This window comes from Chelonia mydas, chromosome 1, assembly GCF_015237465.2.
Source record: "Chelonia mydas isolate rCheMyd1 chromosome 1, rCheMyd1.pri.v2, whole genome shotgun sequence".
Taxonomy (NCBI): domain Eukaryota; kingdom Metazoa; phylum Chordata; order Testudines; family Cheloniidae; genus Chelonia; species Chelonia mydas.
In genome coordinates this window covers 35,518,903-35,529,310 of record NC_057849.1, presented here as the reverse complement: position 1 = coordinate 35,529,310, position 10,408 = coordinate 35,518,903, and the positions used below count along the sequence as shown (strand labels likewise).

At 40.6% G+C, this 10,408-nt stretch overlaps 1 protein-coding gene across 9 annotated transcripts in view; it reads right to left on the bottom strand.

The window, feature by feature from the left end:
- The window catches only part of GRIA4 (glutamate ionotropic receptor AMPA type subunit 4), a 280,562-nt gene that overhangs the window by 69,889 nt on the left and 200,265 nt on the right, over positions 1 to 10,408 (bottom strand). For all 9 annotated transcript variants that reach the window (XR_006286035.1, XM_043529722.1, XM_007059674.4 and 6 more), the window contains one exon: positions 50 to 157. Coding sequence is in view for 8 of the 9 variants with exons in the window: in XM_043529722.1 (XP_043385657.1) it covers positions 50 to 157 (108 nt within the window). In the remaining variant the exon portion in view is untranslated. The remainder of the gene's footprint in view (positions 1 to 49; positions 158 to 10,408) is intronic.

Here is a 10,408-nt window from a genome sequence, read left to right as displayed (position 1 = left end):
AGAAAGTAGTCTGGATCATATACCAGAAAAACCACACTAAAATACTTACCAAAATTGTAGTTACAACCACTGTTCTGTTCTCAATGGCCGACTCATTTCCAAGGGAAGGTTCATGCTGAATCAAAACTAATTTATCCATGTCGTTCCAGTAGCCAACCTACAACACAAAACAAAATTTTTTATCATAACTTAAAACAATAAACATAAACATGTTACACAAAGAATAGTATTATTGTGGTTTAGCTGCTGTTCCATATTGGTACAATTTAAACAAAGAATGAACCTGTCACAGCTGTTTATTGAGCACAGCAATAGCTGGATTCCATGAATTAGTTGGGGATTGGTCCTGCTTTGAGCAGGGGGTTGGACTAGACGACCTCCTGAGGTCTCTTCCAACCCTGATCTTCTATGATTCTATGGCTTGGGCCGGGACGGGGGCGGGGAGGGGAGGGAATCACCCCTAGGTAAAGGGGCACAACAGGGCATTTGCACAACTTAAGTCCCATGCAGTTTGAAGGTTAAGTGGGACATAAGCAGCAGACGGGGCTTATGCTAGCTCTCTGCATGGGGTGAAGGTCAATCATTATTTCACAGGGCCATCTGTGTCTTAGATATGCAGGGTTACAGAGAAAAAGGCTGCCCCAGTGGTCTGGGGCATTGGCCTGGGACTTAGGAAATCTGGATTCTGTTTCCTGCTCCATCACAGGACAGTGGGCAAGTCACTGAGCCTCTCTGTACTTCAGTTCCCCATCTGTGAAATGAGGATCACAGCAGTTCCCTACCTCACAGGGTGCTGTGAAGCTATGAGGATTTATTCCAGCTGAGTATTTGCCCCTAAGTTTTTAAATGAGATGAACTAGTTCTCAGGAGAAAAAAAACCCTTAAAAACAGTGAAATACTAATCAATTTAGTCTTTCATAATCCCTTGAAGAGTCGACAGACATACATGTGTGGGTGAAGTGGCAACAGATTAAAGGAAGAGGTCAAATCTGTGAATAATAGATGCCTAAAGTTATGCTGCTAAGTCCATGTTTTGGCATCTAAATAAATGGCCTGATTTTCAAAAGTGCTGAGCATTCAGTTCCTCTTGGCTTATAGCAGAGCTGTTGAGTGGGTAAAAATCAAGCCACTCGCTTAGGCACCTAAATATGGATTTAGTATCCTAACTTTAGGCACATATCTATTTTTGAAAATCCTGGCCAAACTGAATGTCCATCTCCCACACCCTGTGACCTCACCATGTCCACTGTCACTGTGTACAAATGACACTACTATCATATCCGAGGTGACCTTTAGGTAGGACAGTTAATATACTAGAGAGAAGTCTCCTGGTGGTTTCATTTCCAGAGGGGAGACCTGCAAGCTGGGTATCAATAAAGTGGCCTTTCCCTCTCTTCAGTAATTATTCAAATAGCTGCACTGACCTTGAAAGGACCCATCAGAGGCCTGCAGGCCAGGAGTCATTTGGCAGTACCCACTGTTGTGAGATGCCTAAAGTGGCCAGCAGCCACTTTCCCCTCCCTCCTTGGTGAACCCAGAGTTTACAAGACCAAGATCTGGGAGAAGGAAGCCCCTGTAACTCCTATAAAAAGGGGGAAGGGAATTAGGTTACCCCTTTGTTTTCTACTGCCCAACTTGTGCAAAGCGTGCTCAGGACACAGGACTGGGTATTAGTCAGTAACAAATTGTGAGGAGCCGGAGTCAGTGTAGAGATGGAATGGCTTTCACTTTGTTAACAGAACCACAAATCAGCACAGTGATACAAATAACTTGGAGACCCATTACTCTGCTGTTGAGGCCCAAGACCCCAGTACTAGAACATGTCATCATATCAGTGACATGGCCAACAATGTCTTCAACCCTTACTATCATTCCCATGCAAATATTGGGTTGTTACCACACAGAAAGTCAACTCCATATAACATGGAGAGGTGAAGTGTCTTGCTCAAGACCACACAGTAAATCAGTGCCAGAGCCAGGACTGAAACTCAGGTGTTTCTGGCTCCCATGACTATGCTCATTAACAATCCTGTGTGTATTAAAAAAATGTGATTTTTACGTTTGCTGTTTTCTTTTGGAGGTTGAAATTAATTTACTGAGACAAAAGTTGTATCAACAGTGAATGATCACTACACCACAGCAATGAAACTTCTCAGATTCACAATTTAACATGTGCAAATACATGTAGTAATTTAATGTAAGTGAAAGAGATTCTATTTTTCCCATTTATTAAACGAACTGATAAACAAATAATATTTTGCAATGCAAGTCCTTCACTACATGTAAGAAGCATCTTCCCCTCTCCTCCTCCTACTGGTAAAAAATGCAGGTGTCTTGATTTAGGTGTCCACAGCTGACAAGAAATTCCGAGCATTGCTGATTTAGTGCAAAAGGCAGTTTTCTTTTATTAACAGGCTGCATTGCTAGAAAATATACTTTTTCATCCAGACAGCCATGGATTCACATATACAATTGATAGCTTAAAATGTCAAGTTCCTGTCAAAATTTGGGACCAACTGAAGGCAGAACATGGATACTGAAACCTGGCTGTTTTGGAAGCTCATTATAATGAAGAATGATTGTTTTGCACTGTGTGGTTCCTCACTGCTGAGAAGTTCAGGAGTGAAGCAAAAGTTTGAATGATGTGCTGTGTTGTAAAGTAAGCATCACATCAAAACACTGACAAAGAGAAAGTAGGTTTTAGAGGAGTGGCAGGCGGTTTTTCTAAGTACATGTGTACTATGTGTATGAGTGTCTCTCCCTTTTTCTCTCTCAAATGCAGAATCCGCACTAAGATAACCCTTGTTTAGGATTACTGAATAAAGGCCAAATGCATAAAAAATATTTACCAAGACAGCCATGAGATGGCACAAGGGTAATATGTTCAACTATTATAAATGAAAAAAATAAATATAGGGCCAAATTCAGACCTATATGGTGTAAACAAGTGCAACTCTCTTTACATTACAACAGTTGCGCCCCCATACACCAGTGCTGAATTTGGCTGCTCAAAGTTAGGCTTCTAAATCTATTTATGCAGCTAGATCAGTGGCTTGATTTTCAAAAGTGCTGAGCACCCAGTAGCAGCCACTGAAGTCACCCAGCAATAGCACTGGGGAACAGCTGGCACTTTTGAAAATCAGATGACCAGTTTTGCTGCCTGAATTTGGATTTAAGATAGAACCCAGATTTAATTTTATGCATCCATTTTTGAAAGCATTGTCTTTACTGTGTCAGAGATGACGAATACAACAGATAACATGGAGGATTTATTTTTACCCCATCTGCATTCACTATATAGAAACACATGACTCTGAGATGTGTGATGCTCTCTCTGTTTGTGGATATTAGAGCTGCAGGCAACAAAAAAAACATTTTTCTAAAACTCTGATTCATGAGTTACTATGACTGGAAAGGGAAGTGCTGAAATGATTTTGCCAGATGACTCATCAGTGATGTTACACAGGGCATGGAAAGCACACATTTAGTTCAATTAGGTATCTTTATTTCTGATGTATTATATAGGATTTGTCATACTGGATCAGAGCATTAATCCAACAAGTCAGGTATTGTTCCTCTGGAAGTTACAAATACCAGACCCTCACAGGAAGCTGATGACACTCCTTCCCTAAATCCTGCATCCATTCATAATGCATCTTGCCAATTGCAAGTATCTAGCTAATTTTCATGAGGGAAAATTCCTTTCTGACCTCTGTGTCTACACCTTATATATAAAATTTGCATGAAAGCATGACATTTGATTACTGTATGCAATAGGAATAAAGCATCCTGCTGCATGTTAGAGGCCACATAAGTACCCAAAATATGTGAAAATATAAGTGGAAATAAAAGCATGCAATAGACAAGGTACAGCGCTTGCAGGCTTAGGGTATCCAAATCTGTCAGAGTCAGCGGGGTTATGTCTTGGGAAAGAGTAGAATGGCACAGACGGCATTGTAAATTATGCTTATCTGCAGCTGATGGCAAGGTGGTATAATGGGGTAGAAACTTAGCTGGTGTAAATTAGTGCAGTTCTGTTTAAATCAATGAGTTACACTGATTTACATCAGTGGAGGATCTGGCCCAGTGCCAAATATGCTCCTTGAGTGCCAGGTATTGAGTTCCTTAGATTGTGGACTAGGTCTTTGGTGTTTATGTCAAATCTGATTGTCAGACCTCCATCTCTGTCTAATGAATAATGGCTGCATGTTGTCTGTAAGATCTGGGGTCAATAGAAGAGTTTACCTCCCACTGTCAACTCAAGGCTTTGTTGCCCTATGCCACATGGACCAAACAGAAATGATGGTTACTTGTCTGTAACCTAGATTCTTTGAGATGGACTTTGCATAGTCACTCTCATGGGATGCTCTGACCTGTGCAGCCTGAATGGTAGAATTCTAGCTAGAGGTAGCCGTTGGAGGGCTCATGCATGTCTCTTGCCCCTCTCTTCAATGAATGTCAAGTGTTCCAGGTAGAGGGCAAAAAGGTCTTGGTGCTTCAGCCACTGAAGTTTCTTCCCCTATGACTCCAAGTCCTTTGGTAAGTAGAACTCCAAGGGAAACGCTGCTGGGGAATGCGAATATGCAGAGTTCATCTCGAAGAACCTTGGTTATAGGTATGAAACCTTCATTTCTCCTTTGAGTGTCCTCTGCATACTCCCATCCATGGGATAAACTAACAAGCAGCACTCCAAGTCAGGATGGTGGGACCATGGAGTCCGAATTAAATCAGGACTGAAGGACTGCCTTGCCAAATTTTGCATCAGATCTGGACTCTAAAACTAAGGAAGAGTGTGTAATTAAAGTATAAACAGCACTGCAAGTTGCTGCTCTACATATCTCTACCAGAGAAAAGTGTCTAGAGAAAGCCATAGAGGCTGCCTTCGACCTAGCAGAATGAGTTTTAATTCCCTGAGAAATGGACAACCCTCACAATTTATACTCTCCCTCAATATAGACTCTAACCCTCTAGAAAGCAGAAATTTGTACAGAAATAGCATTTCTCTTGCACTTCTTTTCACGAGCAATAAACAATTTTGGGGACCGTCTAAATTGTTTAGTCTGTTCTAAATAAAATGCCAACATTCTTTTAACATATAGAGTACATAATTTAGCTTCCCCATCCTGAGTATGAGGTTTGAGGAAGAAAATCAGTAAAATTATAGACTGGTTTAAGTGAAAATAGAGACCATTTTCCATAAAAACCTAGGATGTATATGAAGAACCACTTTATCTTTATGGAAACAGCGAACAGTGGATGAGCCATTAACGCATTCATTTATATGTCTTACCAAAGTGATTGCTATAAAAATACTGTTTTTATAGACAAATGAAATAAAAAATAATTCCCCAAAGGTTATACAGGAGGACTCATCAATTGTGACAGTACTAAATTCAGATCCCAAGATGGTACAGGGTATCTTATTGGATGGTATAAATTATTAAGACCATATAAGTAGCTCAACTACATCATTAATAAAAATTGATTTTACATCCACAAGTTCATATGTTGATATGATTGAGAGAAGAACATTTACTGAAAATAGTGAAAGAACTGTTTTCTTAAGATACAATAAATGCTCTAATATATAAGTAATTGGTGCTGTATGTGGATCTGTATCATAGATAGTAGACCAAAATAAAACATTTTTCTATTTATGACTATAACATTTCTGCATGGACTCTTTTCTGGAGTGTAACTATACATTCTACACTTCTAATGAACAACTTTTCTATTGGTATCCTAGAGCTTGTCTTCGCTATGGCGCGAGGTTGATGTAAATTACACTGCCTCAGTTATGTAAAGTACATAACTGAAGGCGACATAACCTACGTCGACTTACTGCGGTATCTACACCACGTTATATCAATGAGAGACAGACTCCTGGTGACGTAGCTTCCGCCTCTCACTGAGGTGAATTACAGAAGTCAATGGGAGAGCGCTCTCCCATTGACTTAGCATGTCTTAACCAGACTCGCTAAATTGATGCCACTGCATCAATTGCAGCAGTGCCGATTTGGCCCGTAGTGATGACAAACCCCTAGAGTCCTATTTCCCATACTGTTAAATGAAGAGACTGAAGATTCGGATGATAAACCATCCCAGGTTATTGAAACAACAAGTCTGATAGCAGTGGCAGAGGCTCCATTACAAGTTCTTGACAGGTGAATTAAGTGCGGATGCCATTGCTGTCTGGGCCATGCTGCTCCTGTTAAAATCATCCTGGCCTTGTGTTTATCACTCTCTGAATGAGGGAATGGGGGTAAATGCATCTGATATTGACTCACTGTCTCTACTTGATCTCAAACAAAAACTTTGACACTTGCTGTTGCTGCTGGATGCAAAAAGATCTATTAGCAGATTCCCCCATGAACTGAAGAGATGTGTTACCATTTGTCCTTCAAGGACCATTCATGCATCTAATATGTTGACCTGCTCAGATGATCTGCAAGAGTTTTTTGTCCCCCCACTGTATGTATTGTTATTTGATCAGCGTTGTGTTCTATATACCATTTCCAAAGGCTCTCTGCCTCCATGCATAGTTGCTGGGAATAAGTGCCCCCTTGTTTGTGCAGATAATATAGCGCCCTCTTATTGCCTGTTATCTTCTGAACTAATATGTTGTACCTGAAGTAGAAACTACTTTAGAGCTAACCTGATTGTCCTCAGCTCTAATATAGTGATAGGTAGGACCTTCTGGTCTTTTCTTTCGTTGATCAGTGAGCTGTGATTAACAATTTGTTGTCCAGATGCCAGTATAAATGTCCCCATCCCACTGTAAATACATCGGAGGTGAGTATTACTGAAGGCAGAGGGGAATTGAAAGGTGTGCCCTTCATTACATTTTGAGTGTTTATCCACCACACAAGTGATGCTAACACCTGCTGTGGAATGATCACTTTGTGATGCATGTTGCCTAAACCTGATTTGTAATTTATCGCTAAACAGTGTTGAAGATCTCTCATCTAAAGATGAGCACATGGTGTCACTGCATAGGTTGACACCAAAAGACCCAACAACCAGAGAAAAAGAGAATTGATGGAAATTGTAACTTGAGAGGGAGAGATTTTTATTTTTTATAAATCTCTCCTCTAGGAGAAAAGCTGTTGCCACAGTTGAATCTAGAATGGCTCCCATAAATAGAATTTGCTGAGTTGGGACTAGAATGAACTTTATTTGTAATCTGAGACGGCAAAAAAGGGAACATATTGTTTTACATGCAATAGGATGATGTTTTTATTGACCAGTCATGTCGGTACAGGTACACAAACATCCCATTCCTTCTTAGGTGTGCTGACACTACAGACAGGCATTTTACAAACACCCTGGCTGCTGTAGACAACCTGAAGGGAAAACTTGGTACTGAAAATGGTCATCTCCTACCATGAAACACAGATATTTCCAGTGACATGGTATTTTTGAAATATTCATCTTTCAAATCTAAGCTGAAAACCAACCCTGAAGGGAAAGAAAAGGGTATACAGAAGCTTGAGATAACATGTGGAAACAAAATTTCTGTATATACATGTTTAATATTCTTAAATCCAAAAGAGAGTGAAGGCCCGCATGTTTTTTTGAGATGAGAAAATAATGAGAATAAAACCCCTCTCTATCTGATTTTGTGGTATGATCACTGTTGTCTGTGCTGCCAATAGAGAATGAAACTCTTTTTCTAACTATTCACGGTGAACTCAATACCTGCCCTGGAAGGAAATGGGAAGGCTGTAGAACGGAAGGGTTTTTTAACCGAATCATGTAATTGCATGCAACAACTTTTAGGATCCACCTATCTGATGTTATCAACCCCCATTGTTGATAAAAATGAGACAAATGGTCCCCAAAGTGTGGATAAACAAAGTCCAATTGGACTGATTTCAAATCAAGTCAAAGCCCTGTGTCCTCATGTCAAATCTTGCAGGGATTGCCAAAGATGAAGAAGTGGAAGTCTTCCCTCTATTATTTCAAAGTTTAAGAGGCCTCTATCTTTGTGGTTGCTGACGGTGGGGGCGGGGTGTGTGTGTGTGGAGGAGAGGGATGCCACGGGGGCTGATAATGATAGGTCTTCTTTTGATAATTGTAAGGAAGCAATAACAAAGAAGAAGGTAGGTGATGTCTGTGGTATCTATATTGAGGAGTTGAATATGGTCTCTTTGCTGTGTTAAAGAAACCTAAAAATCTGGCTGTGGACCTCACATCTTTCATTTTCTCCAGTATCTCATCAGTCTGTATACTAAACAGACCTTCTTCAAAAGGAAGATCGTCAGTCCTCATCTTTGTCTCATGAGGGAGTCCCACTGATCTTAATCATGCACATCTTCTTAATGTGATAGTTGAAGCTATTGCCCTCACTGAAGAGTCAAAATCCACACTTAAAATTGTTCAGCAACATTTCATCCCTCAGTCAAAATAGCACTTGCTAATCTTTTGTGTTCCTCCAGTAGGGAATTGAGGAACAAAGACATTTTTCACCAGAGATGATATTGCTACTTAGCCATTAAAGCTTCATAATTAGATATGCACATGGCTAGTGTAGCTGAAGAAAATATCTCTTCCGCTCCTTATAAGACAGAAAAGAATGGATATGAGCATCTTTCGATCTTTAAATCAAATTAGGAGATGGATGGGTATGAAACATAGCCAGGCCTTCCTGTGTAAATTGTTATAATTTAGCTGCATTTTTTGATAAAGGCTGAGCAGATGAGGGAGTATTCCAAATTGATTTTGTTGAAGTCAACCACAGTTTAAAGGAAGTGTAATTCGTTGTCTAGCACCAGCCCCCAAAATGTCAAACCCAGGATGGGCCAATTCTTCAAGCAAAATTGAGAGAATATCAAATGTCTTTGTCATGCATGTTACTAGCTCATGAAAAGCCACAGCATGCTCTGACTGATGATAATGCTGAAATATCCTCCACATTTTCATCTGGAGAAGACATATCTTTGGAATCTGGCTCAGACTCCCTCAGCTCCAGTAATTCCCTCTCCTCAGACTATGGGTCCCTTACTTCCACAGGTAACTTATCCAACATTGGTTGTGTTGTCAGATATGTATCCTTCAGATCCAACAACTGAATGCTCTCCTGGTATTGAACTGGTGAAGATCTATTTCCATATATTGGATCTTCTTGATTAGGAGCTGGAGATGGCCAGTGGACTAATGGGGTACTTGCCAGTCAGGTCAAAAACCCATTGATGGGTCTGGCTGACAATACCTTTGTGCGTACAGATCTGGTGGATATATATGAATCTGTATATTATAGTCTTTCTCCAGATCCAGTCTCCAATGTGTATCTCTTTTCTGACCTCAATCCCTTTGTGGTTTGGATGGTGGCAAGTAAACCTTCTCTCAAGATCCAGAAGACAACCTAGATGGTGGGAGTATTGGGGAAATCCTGATTTCTTTCAGCCTTCTGATGAGTCTTGGAGAAGCAGTTAGTTGGATTGGTTGTAACACAACATCTGATACCTGCTCAGAAGTAATACCTGGCCAGTTACTAACAGAATTGGTGATGGAGTTGAACAATGAACCATTGTCTGCACAATTATTTGCTGTGGTACTGTGCTGGCACCGAGTACCGAGTACATCATCCTCCATTCCTTAGCCCTCCTTTTCAGAACCAGTTCATCTGGATCCAACATGATTGAATTTGAAGAAGAACATCTCCTGATTCTACCTCAAGATCCCGCATCCAAGCAATGTTCTTCAAAAAGTGTGTCTAGATGAATCTTTTCCTCACAGATTGCTCTTTGCAAAGAGGCAAAGAGGATTGCATATTCATACTTTGCACTGACGGGGAGTCCTCCTGAATCAAAATGGCTCTAAAAACAGAGGCTGACACCATCATGGACTTCTTTTTCTTCAGATTGTTACATTTCTTGGATCCTGTAGTACCAGGTACCAAGGAGGCTCTGTCCCTTTAGATTGAATTGCTCGGAGCGAAGCAGGTCTCTGTGTGCTTTCCATTCCAGATGTTTTCACTGACAGCACCTCTTGCAGTAAAATCGCTTGAAGTTTTGTCTTTCCTTCTTTGCTTTTGTAGTAAAAGTTGAGCAAACACATTTTGAAGGAGACTGCCCCTCTTCTAAATGTGCCAGACATCTGTCATGTGTGTCTGACACCAGGAACACCACCGGACATGAGACATCTCTTAAATCCAGGCTTTTTAGCCTCCAGTTCAGACATCCTGACTGCTATGGACAACTACTAACTTGATACCTAAACCAACTAGCCAACATAGATCTGGAAGTATCTGATAGCAAGTTTCTAACTGTTCAGCTGGTGCATTGGGATGTTTAATGTTCACTGAAGGAAAGAGCAAGGGAGGCTTATGAGTGCTCCAATGGTTACTATCAACTAGAATTCTACCATACAGGCTGCACCAGTCAGACCATCCACAAGTAGAATATGC